The sequence below is a fragment of the Eucyclogobius newberryi genome, unplaced genomic scaffold, assembly GCF_026437365.1.
Source record: "Eucyclogobius newberryi isolate DKJ021-1_F unplaced genomic scaffold, fEucNew1.0.hap1 SCAF_22, whole genome shotgun sequence".
NCBI lineage: Eukaryota > Metazoa > Chordata > Actinopteri > Gobiiformes > Gobiidae > Eucyclogobius > Eucyclogobius newberryi.
The window spans coordinates 1,078,310-1,095,289 of NW_027315857.1; the positions used below are offsets into that span (position 1 = coordinate 1,078,310).

Below are 16,980 nucleotides of genomic sequence, written 5' to 3' on the forward strand. Positions count from 1 at the left end.
TTAAACAATGTTCAGAGGGACTTGGCAATGTCCCAGGGGCCCCTGTCCTTAGACAAATGTCCCAGGGTCCCGTGTCCTTAGACAAATGTCCCAGAGTCCCCTGTCCTTAGACAAATGTCCCAGGGTCCCGTGTCCTTAGACAAATGTCCCAGAGTCCTCTGTCCTTAGACAAATGTCCCAGAGTCCCGTGTCCTTAGACGAATGTCCCAGAGTCCCCTGTCCTTAGACAAATGTCCCAGGGTCCCGTGTCCTTAGACAAATGTCCCAGAGTCCCCTGTCCTTAGAGAAATGTCCCAGAGTCCTCTGTCCTTAGACAAATGTCCCAGAGTCCTCTGTCCTTAGACAAATGTCCCAGAGTCCCCTGCCCTTAGACAAATGTCCCAGAGTCCTCTGTCCTTAGACAAATGTCCCAGAGTCCTTTGTCCTTAGACAAATGTCCCAGAGTCCTCTGTCCTTAGACAAATGTCCCAGAGTCCCCTGTCCTTAGACAAATGTCCAAGAGTCCCCTGTCCTTAGACAAATGTCCCAGGGTCCCATGTCTTTAGACAAATGTCCAAGAGTCCCCTGTCCTTAGACAAATGTCCCAGAGTCCTCGGTCCTTAGACAAATGTCCCAGAGTCCTCTGTCCTTAGACAAATGTCCCAGAGTCCCCTGTCCTTAGACAAATGTCCCAGAGTCCTCTGTCCTTAGACAAATGTCCCAGAGTCCCCTGTCCTTAGACAAATGTCCAAGAGTCCCCTGTCCTTAGACAAATGTCCCAGGGTCCCGTGTCCTTAGACAAATGTCCCAGAGTCCCCTGTCCTTAGACAAATGTCCCAGGGTCCCGTGTCCTTAGACAAATGTCCCAGAGTCCTCTGTCCTTAGACAAATGTCCCAGAGTCCTCTGTCCTTAGACGAATGTCCCAGAGTCCCCTGTCCTTAGACAAATGTCCCAGGGTCCCCTGTCCTTAGACAAGTGTCCCAGAGTCCCCTGTCCTTAGACAAATGTCCCAGGGTCCCGTGTCCTTAGACAAATGTCCCAGAGTCCCCTGTCCTTAGACAAATGTCCCAGGGTCCCGTGTCCTTAGACAAATGTCCCAGAGTCCTCTGTCCTTAGACAAATGTCCCAGAGTCCTCTGTCCTTAGACGAATGTCCCAGAGTCCCCTGTCCTTAGACAAATGTCCCAGGGTCCCCTGTCCTTAAACAAGTGTCCCAGAGTCCCCTGTCCTTAGACAAATGTCCCAGGGTCCCGTGTCCTTAGACAAATGTCCCAGAGTCCCCTGTCCTTAGACAAATGTCCCAGGGTCCCGTGTCCTTAGACAAATGTCCCAGAGTCCCCTGTCCTTAGAGAAATGTCCCAGGGTCCCGTGTCCTTAGACAAATGTCCCAGAGTCCTCTGTCCTTACACAAATGTCCCAGAGTCCTCTGTCCTTAGACAAATGTCCCAGAGTCCCCTGTCCTTAGACAAATGTCCAAGAGTCCCCTGTCCTTAGACAAATGTCCCAGGGTCCCCTGTCCTTAGACAAGTGTCCCAGAGTCTCCTGTCCTTAGACAAATGTCCCAGGGTCCCGTGTCCTTAGACAAATGTCCCAGAGTCCCCTGTCCTTAGACAAATGTCCCAGAGTCCCCTGTCCTTAGACAAATGTCCCAGGGTCCCGTGTCCTTAGACAAATGTCCCAGAGTCCCCTGTCCTTAGACAAATGTCCCAGGGTCCCGTGTCCTTAGACAAATGTCCCAGAGTCCTCTGTCCTTAGACAAATGTCCCAGAGTCCTCTGTCCTTAGACAAATGTCCCAGAGTCCCAGGTCCTTAGACAAATGTCCAAGAGTCCCCTGTCCTTAGACAAATGTCCCAGGGTCCCCTGTCCTTAGACAAATGTCCCAGGGTCCCGTGTCCTTAGACAATTGTCCCAGAGTCCTCTGTCCTTAGACAAATGTCCCAGAGTCCTCTGTCCTTAGACAAATGTCCTAGAGTCCCCTGTCCTTAGACAAATGTCCAAGAGTCCCCTGTCCTTAGACAAATGTCCCAGAGTCCCCTGTCCTTAGACAAATGTCCCAGAGTCCTCTGTCCTTAGACAAATGTCCAAGAGTCCCCTGTCCTTAGACAAATGTCCCAGGGTCCCCTGTCCTTAGACAAATGTCCCAGGGTCCCGTGTCCTTAGACAAATGTCCCAGAGTCCTCTGTCCTTAGACAAATGTCCCAGAGTCCTCTGTCCTTAGACAAATGTCCCAGAGTCCCCTGTCCTTAGACAAATGTCCAAGAGTCCCCTGTCCTTAGACAAATGTCCCAGAGTCCCCTGTCCTTAGACAAATGTCCCAGAGTCCTCTGTCCTTAGACAAATGTCCCAGAGTCCTCTGTCCTTAGACAAATGTCCCAGAGTCCCCTGCCCTTAGACAAATGTCCCAGAGTCCTCTGTCCTTAGACAAATGTCCCAGAGTCCTTTGTCCTCAGACAAATGTCCCAGAGTCCCGTGTCCTTAGACAAATGTCCCAGAGTCCCGTGTCCTTAGACAAATGTCCCAGGGTCCCGTGTCCTTAGACAAATGTCCCAGAGTCCTCTGTCCTTAGACAAATGTCCCAGAGTCCTCTGTCCTTAGACGAATGTCCCAGAGTCCCCTGTCCTTAGACAAATGTCCCAGGGTCCCCTGTCCTTAGACAAGTGTCCCAGAGTCTCCTGTCCTTAGACAAATGTCCCAGGGTCCCGTGTCCTTAGACAAATGTCCCAGAGTCCCCTGTCCTTAGACAAATGTCCCAGAGTCCCCTGTCCTTAGACAAATGTCCCAGGGTCCCGTGTCCTTAGACAAATGTCCCAGAGTCCCCTGTCCTTAGACAAATGTCCCAGGGTCCCGTGTCCTTAGACAAATGTCCCAGAGTCCTCTGTCCTTAGACAAATGTCCCAGAGTCCTCTGTCCTTAGACAAATGTCCCAGAGTCCCCTGTCCTTAGACAAATGTCCAAGAGTCCCCTGTCCTTAGACAAATGTCCCAGGGTCCCCTGTCCTTAGACAAATGTCCCAGGGTCCCGTGTCCTTAGACAAATGTCCCAGAGTCCTCTGTCCTTAGACAAATGTCCCAGAGTCCTCTGTCCTTAGACAAATGTCCCAGAGTCCCCTGTCCTTAGACAAATGTCCAAGAGTCCCCTGTCCTTAGACAAATGTCCCAGAGTCCCCTGTCCTTAGACAAATGTCCCAGAGTCCTCTGTCCTTAGACAAATGTCCCAGAGTCCTCTGTCCTTAGACAAATGTCCCAGAGTCCCCTGCCCTTAGACAAATGTCCCAGAGTCCTCTGTCCTTAGACAAATGTCCCAGAGTCCTTTGTCCTTAGACAAATGTCCCAGAGTCCTCTGTCCTTAGACAAATGTCCCAGAGTCCCCTGTCCTTAGACAAATGTCCAAGAGTCCCCTGTCCTTAGACAAATGTCCCAGGGTCCCATGTCTTTAGACAAATGTCCAAGAGTCCCCTGTCCTTAGACAAATGTCCCAGAGTCCTCGGTCCTTAGACAAATGTCCCAGAGTCCTCTGTCCTTAGACAAATGTCCCAGAGTCCCCTGTCCTTAGACAAATGTCCCAGAGTCCTCTGTCCTTAGACAAATGTCCCAGAGTCCCCTGTCCTTAGACAAATGTCCAAGAGTCCCCTGTCCTTAGACAAATGTCCCAGGGTCCTGTGTCTTTAAACAAATGTCCAAGAGTCCCCTGTCCTTAGACAAATGTCCCAGAGTCCTCGGTCCTTAGACAAATGTCCCAGAGTCCTCTGTCCTTAGACAAATGTCCCAGAGTCCTCGATCCTTAGACAAATGTCCCAGAGTCCTCTGTCCTTAGACAAATGTCCCAGAGTCCCCTGTCCTTAGACAAATGTCCCAGAGTCCTCTGTCCTTAGAAAAATGTCCCAGAGTCCCCTGTCCTTAGACAAATGTCCAAGAGTCCCCTGTCCTTAGACAAATGTCCCAGGGTCCTGTGTCTTTAAACAAATGTCCAAGAGTCCCCTGTCCTTAGACAAATGTCCCAGAGTCCTCGGTCCTTAGACAAATGTCCCAGAGTCCTCTGTCCTTAGACAAATGTCCCAGAGTCCTCTGTCCTTAAACAAATGTCCCAGAGTCCTTTGTCCTTAGACAAATGTCCCAGAGTCCCCTGTCCTTAGACAAATGTCCCAGGGTCCCGTGTCTTTAGACATATGTCCCAGAGTCCCCTGTCCTTAGACAAATGTCCCAGAGTCCTCTGTCCTTAGACAAATGTCCCAGAGTCCCCTGTCCTTAGACAAATGTCCCAGAGTCCCCTGTCCTTGGACAAATGTCCCAGAGTCCTCTGTCCTTAGACAAATGTTCCAGAGTCCTTTGTCCTTAGACAGATGTCCCAGAGTCCTCTGTCCTTAGACAAATGTCCCAGAGTCCTCTGTCCTTAGACAAATGTCCCAGAGTCCTCTGTCCTTAGACAAATGTCCCAGAGTCCCCTGTCCTTAGACAAATGTCCCAGAGTACTTTGTCCTTAGACAAATGTCCCAGAGTCCTCTGTCCTTAGACAAATGTCCCAGAGTCCTCTGTCCTTAGACAAATGTCCCAGAGTCCTCTGTCCTTAGACAAATGTCCCAGAGTCCTTTGTCCTTAGACAAATGTCCCAGAGTCCTCTGTCCTTAGACAAATGTCCCAGAGTCCTCTGTCCTTAGACACATTTCCCAGAGTCCTCTGTCCTTAGACAAATGTCCCAGAGTCCTCTGTCCTTAGACAAATGTCCCAGAGTCCCCTGTCCTTAGACAAATGTCCCAGAGTCCTCGGTCCTTAGACAAATGTCCCAGAGTCCTCTGTCCTTAGACAAATGTCCCAGAGTCCTCTGTCCTTAGACAAATGTCCCAGAGTCCTCTGTCCTTAGACAAATTTCCCAGAGTCCTCTGTCCTTAGACAAATGTCCCAGAGTCCCCTGTCCTTAGACAAATGTCCCAGAGTCCTCTGTCCTTAGATAAATGTCCCAGAGTCCTCTGTCCTTAGACAAATTTCCCAGAGTCCTCTATCCTTAGACAAATGTCCCAGAGTCCCCTGTCCTTAGACAAATGTCCCAGAGTCCTCTGTCCTTAGACAAATGTCCCAGAGTCCCCTGTCCTTAGACAAATGTCCCAGAGTCCTCTGTCCTTAGACAAATGTCCCAGAGTCCTCTGTCCTTAGACCCTCCTTCTCGGCCAGGAAAAATTACCAAACCTCTTTGTGAAAAAGTATAAACCTGGAGGAGTTCCACATGAAGGATCTGACTCTCACAGACGAGAGAGAGACAGTGGAGCTGGAGCCACTCAGGAGGAGAACCAGTTATTCAGGAGGAGACCCAGTTCTTCAGGAGGAGAACCAGTTCTTCAGGAGGAGACCCAGTTCTTCAGGAGGAGAACCAGTCATCCTCTTTCCATTCCAAACATAAAACCCAATGATGGCATACCTCTATCTGCAACCATGTTACCGTGGCAATGTGACAAATATTACTATAGAACCGTGCGGTCATAAAATTTTTGAATTAAGTAGTATAAAGTTGGTATTGTTTGAAGGGGTGCGCGGGCCTTTATTGCTGCGCAGCATTAATTAAAGTTGATATTATATTATTTGTACATTTTTACATTATTTGTTATTATGTAACCTGTTTTGGACATTTTGTAGTTCAGACCACACACACCTTTCCACACACTTTCACCCAGGTGTGACCACAGCCGCGCCCATCTGTAACTGCTCCCATAGCTACAATAAAGCGTCAGTTGGTGTACCCGCCCTCTCTGTGTCCATCTCTCAGATACTGTCAGATCATTCAACTCCACAGTGTCCCACTCTTTCACACTCACCCCGACAGACAGGGCTCAGAGGTGAACCTGCCCATGACACAGGGACCGCTGCCCGGTGCTTGTGTGGTTAAAGCACAGAACACATACTTTCCTGTCTAATAAAGCCTACAGGCCAAAAATAATACATTGTAACTTGATTCATGCAAAAAACAACAACAATAATAATATAATCAACCCAATGTTCAAAACTCATATATTATGTCTCCAATTGTCTTTCACATACAGAGCTTTAACATTTACAGTATAGACTTACAGAAGGAGCAGCTTTCGTCCTTTGTGCCTTCCATGGTGCCATTGGGCAGCATCTGGAGGTAGAACCCGTGTCTGCAGTAGAGCCTCGTGACAATGCCCTTCAGCTGGGGCTCTGGAAGGAAACAAAAACATCTTATGTTGTATTAGAGGTCCATTTTAGGTCGTTTAGAACCATAAAAAAACACCACCACCAACAACACTGCACCATGTACAGAGAAACTCTGGTTTAGTCCTACAGTTTCGTCTTTATTCTTTATGTAGAATAGTACTCGTTTGACTGAGTTTAGTTCTATTTCAGACCAAGTTTAATTCTGCTGTTGTCTTAGCGTTTTACAGTTTTGTTGGTGCTTTATACAATACCACTAACAGGAATGGAAGTCTTTTTTAAGGCCAATCGGTATAAAATGAATTTGACTACTTCATTAGAGCATGAAAATCAGAAGCAATTTTCAGCGGGAGACTGAAGTTAACTCAGTGCCACAGAAGGCCAGCAACACTCGCGTTGGCAGTAGGAAACTGAAGCGTTGGCCCCCAAAGGCTAAGATCCTCACCAGAGCAGGGGGCAATGTGAAATCTGGTAACGCGTTCGTTTTGTGCAACCGTGTAATCTAGTACTAGTTACTCTTTTTTGGGCCCATAGGCTTTATTAGACAGGAAAGATAGCATGACATGGGGGGTGAGAGAGAAGGGAGGACAGAGTCAGGAATCGAACTCACGATACTGAGGTTAGCTGTACATGGGAAACCTGAGCCAGAGCCTTCATCATTTAATCGCATTTTTTGCCGTCCACAGATTACACAGACGAATGCACTCTGGTCCAGCGGAAAGCACGCTAGTGACCTTTTCAGTAACGTGGTAGTTTTGGTTAGCTCTCATCCCCTCACCACAATCCCAGAGCCAGGTTTGTTTCCCAGCCGCAGAGTAGAGAGAGACCCGTGGCACCAAACACTTGTTTCGCCGTGTTGCATCCAAACAAAGTATTACGGCTGTTTTTTGTTTGTGTGTATGATTCATTCTGTATAACGAGCGTCTTATGTTGTCTTGTGTTTCTCCTTTGCTCATTTGGGAGGATTTGTTTCATTCTTTTGGACATGAGTGAGGTGTATAAACAATAGTTCACATTCAGAATAGAAATAGGTCTATATGAGGCACAGTCCTTCCCTTCTTTTGGTATCAGGGATATGACGGCTTCTTTGGGTTGAGTTTTCTAAAGTGCCCAGTTCAAAGTTGTCAAAAGGAAAGGAGTAAGTATTTGTTTTAAAGCTTTATACCACACAAGAGTGGTATAAAAAAATTAGATGTATTGTTCTTTAATCTTTTGATTGCGCCTTTTATTTCTAAAACTGTTATTTCAGCTCCTGTTTTTTTTATTTATTTTTTTTCTGACATAACAGGCAGATTGAGGGTGTCCAGCAATAACTTATATCATCTTCTTTATTGTCTGGAATGTTAGAAAAAAAAGTGATTTAGAGAAGTTATTCAAATGCTGATTGAATTTGGTCAACCCTGCGACGAGCAGGCCCCTGTCCAGGGTGTACCCGCCTAAGGCCCAAAGTCACTGGGATAGGCTCCAGTCACCCACGACCCTGAACGGGAACAAGCGGTAGAGAAAGAATGAGTTTGAATGAGAATGTGTTTCCCAAGTTCCCCAGATAGTAATTTAGAAAAATTGTATCCACTCTCATAATATCTTTGCTTGGTAAAGAGCATTTTCTGTGAAGTCAGATCATTAATTTCTCCTCTTATCTTTTTAATTTCTTGTAGCATTTTAATACACCCCTTTTTGGGGTGTATTACAATTGTATTTTTTCTTGTAGATCTGTTTCTTTTTTTCCGGAGGATATGGCTGTAATTTGTCCCCTGAAGACTGCTTTGGAAGCATCCTAAAGGAGGTGGATACATTTCCCCAGTGTCATTGTCCTCCCGATAAGTCTTAATGTTGTTGGACATTTTTTCCATACACAAAGGGTCATTAAGCAGCTGCATTGAACCACCACAGTGTCTAAATAATAGAACTTAACCTTGTGCTGGTGTCGGCTGACAGATCGCTGTGGTGAGCCCGGTTAGAACTCAAATTAAGAATCGCTGCATCAATTAATATCAAAACAGGTATAAATCACTTAACTAAATATTAACATGCATATTAACAAACTCTGCTGACTTACATCACGCACACACTGCTAGACTGACAGCTGTCACTGTGACAGAAAATAAAATTCACCACAAACGGCCACCGGGGCCAATCAAGCAGGAAGCGCAAGTGTTTGACACTGAAGAAGACTCTTGTGGACAAATCCTTATTTAATGCATTTGGAAAACAATCAGTTGCGCATAAACTTTAAAACACTCCTCCTCACTTTCAAAGCTCTTCACCACCTTGCCCCCCCTACCTGTCTGACCTCCTCATCCTCCACAGCCCCTCCCGAGCCCTCCGCTCCTCCTCCTCTCTCACCCTGACTGTATCAACATCCCGACTCAAAACTTTTGGTGACAGAGCATTCTCCCGAACAGCACCCCGCCTCTGGAATTCCCACCCCGACCTGTCCGCCACTCTCCCTCACTCACAACATTTAAATCCCGCCTAAAAACATACCTCTTCACCCAAGCCTATGACCTCCCCCTCCCCTAGCCTCCTCTACCCCATTGCCTACTCTTCTACCCCCTGTTACATCCCCATCTTTTTCTTTCTACTCCTTTGTCTTGTTCATTTTATCTGTATATTATTGTGTATTGTACGTGTTGTCCCCCCCTGTCTGTAAATACCCCCCCTTTTTTTATATGTTCAGCGTCTTTGGGTCACTGAAAAGCGCTATATAAATAAACGTTATTATTATTATTATTATTAGTAGTAGTAGTAGTAGTAGTATTAGTACATTGAGCCTTGCATTTGTTGTTTTGTTACAAGTTACAGGTCAAATCCTACGTGTCATTTATAGTAATTCATTCGTTCACACAAACACACCATATTTTCCTGGCCCCGCCCCTCGGCCAAATTTTAGAACCCAATGTGGCCCTCGAGTCAAAAAGTTTGGGGACCACTGGTCAACATAGAAGGACTTGTTAATGGTAACATGGACATCTTCTTCTGGCTGGCTGTGATCAACGACATGTTTTTGCAGCACAAATGTTGCACAGCAAGGACTACACATTGTTCCAAAGGGGAGGTCCTGCCACTCATAGACATCAGGTGAGTTGTCCCGATTCAAATCTCTCCATAAGAACCTCAGCAGTGGTCGGTCTGCTGGCAGGAGCCTCACCTGATGAAACATGCCATGGATGTCACTGCTGAAGGCAATGGCATGCTCCCTGAATCATAACAGCACAGCTAACAAGGCAGGGCCGAGAGTGGGACCTGGTAATAGGTGCCGGTTGAGGTTGTGACCCTGGTGCTGGAATGAGCAGTTGTATACCACACGGTTCTTTCCATTATGTTTCCATTATATGCTAAGACTCTGTCCTGCTCTCATGGAGCCTTATTAACACGGCTGTAGTGTCGTGAGTTCGAATCCAGAATCTGACAACTGCATGTCCGCCCTTCGCTCTCATCCCCTAGAGAGAAAATCTTTCCATTTGGGAACTTCCGGTATGGTAACGCACTGAACGGATGCACCTCACACCACTGCTGCAAAAGGTGTTTTTAAAGTCATCGTTCAACCCACCTAATCCCAAAGAACAAGGACGAAAGATAAGTAAACAAGGAAGACACGGTAGTCCGGTAGCGCCAAAACACACAAAGTTGATGGCCCACCGCTCCATTGGAAAACCTGCAAGCTAACAAGGCTAACAATGCTAACACGGCTGGTACGGCTAACAAACCTAAGAGCCGCGCTCCTTCCCCGCCTGGGACGCGGAGTCCCGCCGGTCCAAATGGAGACTCTAGCGACTTCTTTGTGTCGGAAGGGGGAGAGAATGTAATTGGTCATCGGCTGTGGCTCAAGATTTCCAAAGTCCAGCGTGCCATGGAGTCTCTGAGAGCCAAGTTGTTTGCTACCATAGCTCCATAGCTCAGGCAGTGTCAGAGGCAGTGACCACAAAATTGACAGCTGATGGAATAACCAGGGCACGCATTGAGGAAGTCAAGCAGCGTGGGTTCAGACAATATGGAAGATCTGCAGACAGTAAGGGCCGAGATGGTGCTCTGGGGGACGACGCTGGAGTTGGAGAACAATCACAATTACCGTTCACTTTCTGCACTACAATTCAACTGTAAATGTGTATACATAGTAAGCCTTTTTTTTTTTATCCAGCTCACGTTCCCTATTAGTGGGTGAACAATGGATCTTACTTCCTGCTCCCGAAGAGTGCAGACGCTTTCTTGCTTGCTCCAGCTGGCTCTCCCTGCTTTTCTTATTTATTTTGCATTTTAATCAGTTTTTGTCTTCCAAACATTTTTGGTTATGACTTTTTTTTTTTTTTTATAAAATGTTTACAGTTTTAACAACATATCTGACGAGCCAGCAACATGTCCGGGAGAAGAAGGGAAAGAAACTCTTGTGAACGCTGTCGGAAATATTAACAAGAAATTAATGATCCAAAAATAAGGATTGAAAAAGAAAAAATATACAATTCCAGTGTCATCCAGTGGTAAGAAGTCCAATTTTTTAACAAGAAAACTGCTACTTTCAACCTGAACCGCAGTGACTCTGTGTCGTTCCCAAAACTATCTAAAGACCAGAAAGACCAGGCTGTTTCTTGGAACAAACTCCTAAACGATACAAAGATAACGTAAAGTTAAACAGATTTTTACCACTTTCAGAGACGGAATTAAATTTAAAAAAGACATGACGTGGCCAAAAGGCAAAGACAATCTGTGTCAAAAGTCAAGGTCACTAATAAGTGTCCTCCTGATTGGAGATTCTGCAATGCGGCATGTGACGCACGGAAAGATTACGGATTGTTTTCCCAGCGCCACTGTTTCTGAGATAACGTCACTCCTTCCTAATGTTTTGGCCAAACATGGAGGAGTAAAACAGCTGATTGTGCTCGTGGTGCAGTGGAGATACGACGAGAACAGACTGAAGTTTAGAAAAGAGACTTCTTGAAGTTATTCGACAATGGGAATCAAAACATTCATAAGTGGACCTGTTCCAAACATCGACAGGAAGATAAGCAAGTTTAGCTGCTTCAGCTGAACACATGGCTGTCCAAAGAGTGTGCACCTAGAGGACTGCACTACATTGAGAACTTCTATCTATTCTGGAAACGAGAGGGGCCCCCACCTATGCAGAGGTGGAGTGAGGGTGCAGAGGTGGAGTGAGGGTGCAGAGGTGGAGAGAGTGTGCAGAGGTGGAGTGAGGGTGCAGAGGTGGAGTGAGGGTGCAGAGGTGGAGTGAGGGTACTGAGGTGGAGTGAGGGTGCAGAGGTGGAGTGAGGGTGCAGAGGTGGAGCGAGGGTACAGAGGTGGAGCGAGGGTGCTGACAGAGAACCTGCTCCACGCTCTGAGGCATTGGACTGGGCCTGGACAGGGTCCTGAGCAGATAGTTAGAGAAGAGAGGAATGAGAGAAGAATTCCTGCTCCATCAGCCAGAGACCGAGCCAATGTTTCAACATCAACAGCACCACAACCACAACCTCCACCAAAGGATTCATCAGCAGCTGCTCCACCACCACCACCAAAGGATTCATCAGCAGCCGCTCCACCACCACCACCAGCAGCAAAGGTTACAGAACAAGCCAACTCCTGTTACACCAACAAAAGCCCCACCACCCATCCCCCCTCGCCTTTCACCTGGTATCTCCCATAAATAGGATGCACTGGGTCTCAGCGTTGCTGGGACTTATTGTCATATTAAAAATCAAACCAACCCGGGGCCCTATGTAAAAAGAGCCCCCCCTAGTGCTTTTTCTGTAGTCACATCATCACACAGATGGAAAAACAAAATGCGAGTCAGGCCCGATCTGAGTAATGTGATTAATTTTCTCTGTGAAATATAAAGCCCAGTCTCACTGAAACTAGTCTGAAACTTGTTGTGCTAAATGTCAGCTCCTTATGTAACAAATTACTCTAATTAATAATTTTATTTCTTCTTAGGCTGAGCAAAATAATATGTCGGTTGGCCGTAACCCGACCGACCCGGTATGAAACTAGCCGACAGAAAAAAAATATCAGCATTATTACGCCAACTCACCGACCGGTCTTTCCCAAACCGCCGTGTCGAATATTTTTATCACGTTGGTAAACCTATCTTTCATCCCTAAGGACTGATAACGCATTGCGCAATACATGTGCGTCTTCATATTCAGTCCTCCACATGCGTCTGTAACAAAACAAAACGCGCACAAGTGTCGTTATATTGGCTTTTACAAGTTAGTTTGCCTCTGTCGGCGCCACTGAAGTGTCCATAGTACATGTCACGCTCTATCAGGGTTGCATTCTGGGATTGAAACACGCCCAGCAGCGTCATCACAACAAACATGATGGCGCCCGTGTCCCCCGCATGTTCCCCCCTGCTCACATTCGCTACCAAAATAAAGGATAACAGCGTACAAAAAGTCGATTGAAATACCTTAAAATCGGGAGATTTAGTCTCCGATTGGGTTGATCGAGACGTTTTCCTTGACTGTTGAAGGTTGACCCGTGGACTGTTGAAGCCTGACCCCTGGACTGTTGAAGCCCGACCCCTGGACTGTTGAAGCCTGACCCCTGGACTGTTGAAGCTTGACCCCTGGACTGTTGAAGCCTGAACCCTGGACTGTTGAAGCCTGACCCGTGGACTGTTGAAGCCTGACCCCTGGACTGTTGAAGCCCGACCCCTGGACTGTTGAAGCCTGACCCCTGGACTGTTGAAGCTTGACCCCTGGACTGTTGAAGCCCGACCCCTGGACTGTTGAAGCCTGACCCCTGGACTGTTGAAGCCTGACCCCTGGTCTGTTGAAGCCTGACCCCTGGACTGTTGAAGCCTGACCCCTGGTCTGTTGAAGCCTGACCTCTGGACTGTTGAAGCCTGACCCCTGGCGGTCACTCCGAGTCAAAAAATGACAAAATTTTGATCTTTTTTTTTTTCCTTCAAAGTAAAAAAAATTATTAATTTGCCTACCGTCCGACCAACTTGAAAAATTTTGACTCGGGTTACAGCAAACAGACAATTTATTTTGGGGTAGCCTTATAATCTTGATTTTATGTTTTTAACTGAAACATGGCTTGACAAAAGAATCTGCTCCACCCAACTTTAAGTTTGAATCTGAAACAAGAGAAAACAAAAAGGGGGCGGAGTCTGTGCTGTCTTTAGAGATTAAATATTACCCACAGGTTGTCTTTTGGGGTGTTTTCATCATTTGAGTATGTCTCCTTTCAAATGGAGCTTAAACAGTCTCATTCTCTTCATTGTTTTATACAAGCCTCTCCAGCACTGCCAACGTTTTATCGATGATTTTACTGAGATGTTTCAGTCGTATGCACAGACTTGATGGCTTGGTCATTACAGGTGGTTTCAATGTGCATGTGGATAATATTTGTGGCAGAGACGCTAAAGAGCTTGATGCTGTCCTTGAAACCTTCAGTCTTACTCAGCACTTTAGTGGCCCCACCCACAGCAGAGTGGCCCCACCCACAGCAGAGGGCATGATTGATGCTGCTCTGTCTGATCATTTCTGTGTCTTCTTTGACATGTCTGTTTTTCCCAAACCACCGGCTGGTCCTGCAGCTGTTCAGAGGCTGGTCTTGCAGCTGTTCAGAGGTTGGTCCTGCAGTTATTCAGAGAAGACACATAAGTGAAGGCTTAAGTGGTAAAAATAAGCGAAAGTTGCCGTGGAGACATGATAATTGGGTCAGGACACAGAAAAGGGAGTGCCGCCGGGCCAAACGGAAATGGCGCAAGTCAAAGCTCCAGGTTCAAAAAGAGATTTACAAAGACAAGCTGAACATGTACAACCTAATCTTATGTAGAACTAGGGAAATATATTTCTCTGAAATAATTGGAAGCTGCAGTAACAACTCATGTGTCCTGTTGCCACAGTAACAGATGAACAAACCCTCCAGCTCAGCTGCCGTTAGAACTCATTTCCACATCCAAGTGTAATGAGTTTACATTATTCTTTAATGACAAAGTTTAGGGCATTAAAAATGCTATAAATCCCACAATGCAAAAAATTACCCTAAAACCACCAGGACACTTAGAGCTAACTCACTTTGCACCAGTAACTGACAAAACTGTCCATGAGATCATCACCAGTCTGAGTTCATCTACAGCTGCCTCCATGTGTGAGCCTCCAGATTTCTAAAGTCTGTGCTGAACAGTTTGTTAGCATCATCACTCACATAGTTAACATGTTGCTTCAATCTGGAACATTCCCAATGTCTTTGAAAACTGCGGTCACAAAGCCTCTCCTAAAAAAGAGCAGGGGGAGGGGGGAGGGGTCAGGGGGAGTGGTCATGAAGCCTCTCCTAAAGAAGAGCAGGGGGAGGGGTCAGGGGGAGGGGTCATGAAGCCTCTCCTAAAGAAGAGCAGGGGTCAGGGGGAGTGGTCATAAAGCCTCTCCTAAAGAAGAGCAGTCTTGATGCTGCAGTCCTGAGTCATGACCGGCCCATCTCTAATCTGACATTTTGGGGCAAAGTCCTCGAAAAGGTTTTTTTTCTTAATAAACAACTCATTTGATGTTTTTCAGGTTTTTGACCTCATCACACTGAGACTGCTGTTGTCATGGTGACTGAGACTGCTGTTGTCAAGGTGACAAATGACATCTTCCTGAACACTGACACGGGCAAAGCCTCAGTCTTAATTCTGTTAGATCTGATGCTGCTTTTGACACTGTCCATCATGGGATCCTCTTACAGAGACTAGAGGACTGGGTGGGCATCACTGGCCCCGCCCTAAACTGGTTTAGGTCCAATCTGGAAGACAGGAAGTACTGTGTCTCAGACCACATGACCCTGACCTGTGGAGTGCCCCAAGGGTCAGTCCTGGGTCCCCTTCTGTTCAACCTCTACATGCTGCCGTTAGGTCACATGACACGCAGTGAAAATGTGTCCTATCACAATGATGCAGACGAGTCAGATCTATGTTTCACTGTCGCAGGTGAATATGGACCAGTGGAATCACTCTGTCACTGCATCCAACAGATCAGTGTGTGGACCGGCCTCCTGCTGGTGCCAGAGGGCCTCCTGCTGGTGCCAGAGTCAGTGTGTGGAGGCAAAACAACTTTCTCCAGCTGAACTCAGACAAGACTGAAATAATCATTTTTGTCCCAGAAACAAAGAGAAAGTGTTAGCGTCACCTCCAGAGTCTCTAAAACCTACAAACCAAGTGATAAATCTGGGGGTGATAATGGACTCAGACTTGAACTTTAACAGTCACAACAAATCAATAACATCAGCAGCTTTTTACCATCGAAAAAACATTGCCAAAATCAAAAATATAGTGTCTAAACCAGATTTAGAGAGACTTATCCACGCGTTTGTCTCCAGTAGATTAGACTGTAACGGCCGCTCACTGGTCTCTCCAAACGAGCTGTAAAACAGCTGCAGTTCATCCAGAACGCTGCCTGAGGAGTGGGTCCAGTTCGCCTCAGACGGTCCCTCATCTGCCTGAAGAGTGGGTCCAGCTCGCCTCCGACCGTCCCTCATCTGCCTGAGGAGTGGGTCCAGTTCGCCTCCGACGGTCCCTCATCTGCCTGAAGAGTGGGTCCAGTTCGCCTCAGTCGGTCCCTCATCTGCCTGAGGGGTGGGTCCAGTTCGCCTCAAACGGTCCCTCATCTGCCTGAAGAGTGGGTCCAGCTCGACTCAGATGGTCCCTCATCTGCCTGAAGAGTGGGTCCAGTTCGCCTCAGTCGGTCCCTCATCTGCCTGAAGAGTGGCTCCAGTTTGCCTCCGACGGTCCCTCATCTGCCTGAAGAGTGGGTCCAGCTCCAGTCTCCTCGTGTCCGTCTGTCCATCTGTGAGAGTCGGATCTCTCCTTCACTGGAACTCCTCAAGGTTTCTACGCTTTTTTCCCAAAGAGGTTTTTTTTGTAGTTTTTCCTGGCCGAGAAGGAGAGTCTAAGGACAGAGGACCCTGGGACATCGTCCCTCGCCACCACAGACATTGTTGATTCATTTCTCGCTGTGGCCCTCAGAGGCAACTGTTGTTGTGATTTTGGGCCTTACAAAAATAAATTGATTTGATTTGCTCCTCTCCTTGAACCGACACCTTAACGTGGTGGAGGGGTTTGAGTGCCCGAATGATCCCGGGAGCTATGTTGTCGGGGGCTTCATGCCCCTGGTAGGGTCTCCCAAGGCAAACAGGTCCTAGGTGACAGGTCGGACAAAGATCGGTTCAGAAGCCCCCTATGATGACAACACAAACAAGGCAGTTTACATCGCCCGGATCGGCGTCACCGGGTCCCCATCCTGGAGCTAGGCATGGGATGGGTGCTCCATGGGGAGCGCCTGGTGGCCGGGTCTTACCCCACGGGGCCCGGCCGGGCACAGCCCGAAAGAGCGACCTGGGGCCGCCCTTCCGTGGGCCCACCACCCGCAGGAGGATCCATAAGGGGCCGGTGCAGAGAGATCTGGGCGGCAGTCGACGGCAGGGGCCTCGGCGACCAGATCTCCAGACACAGAGACTAACTCTGGGGACATGGAATGTCACCTCGCTGGGGGGGAAAGAGCCTGAGCTTGTGCGGGAGGTTGAGCGATACCGACTAGATATAGTCGGCCTCACCTCCACGCACAGTTTGGGCTCTGGAACCCATCTCCTCGAGAGGGGCTGGACGCTCCACTTCTCTGGTGTTTCCCGCGGGAAGAGGCGGCGGAATGGTGTGGGCTTGCTGATAGCCCCTCAGCTCAGCCGCCACGTGTTGGAGTTTACCCCGGTGAACGAGAGGGTCGTGTCCCTCCGCCTTCGGGTGGGGGACAGGTCTCTCACTGTTGTGGCGGCCTACGGGCCGAACAGCAGTGCAGAGTACCCGGCCTTCTTGGAGTCCTTGGGAAGGGTACTGGACAGTGCACCGACCGGGGACTCCGTTTTTCT

The 16,980-nt window shown here is 47.8% G+C and overlaps 1 protein-coding gene across 1 annotated transcript in view; it reads right to left on the minus strand.

The window, feature by feature from the left end:
• fgf11a (fibroblast growth factor 11a) overlaps positions 1-16,980 on the minus strand; it is a 240,847-nt gene that overhangs the window by 177,331 nt on the left and 46,536 nt on the right. Inside the window, exon 2 of the mRNA XM_072459413.1 lies at positions 6,037-6,147. Within this exon, the coding sequence (XP_072315514.1) occupies positions 6,037-6,147 (111 nt within the window). The remainder of the gene's footprint in view (positions 1-6,036; positions 6,148-16,980) is intronic.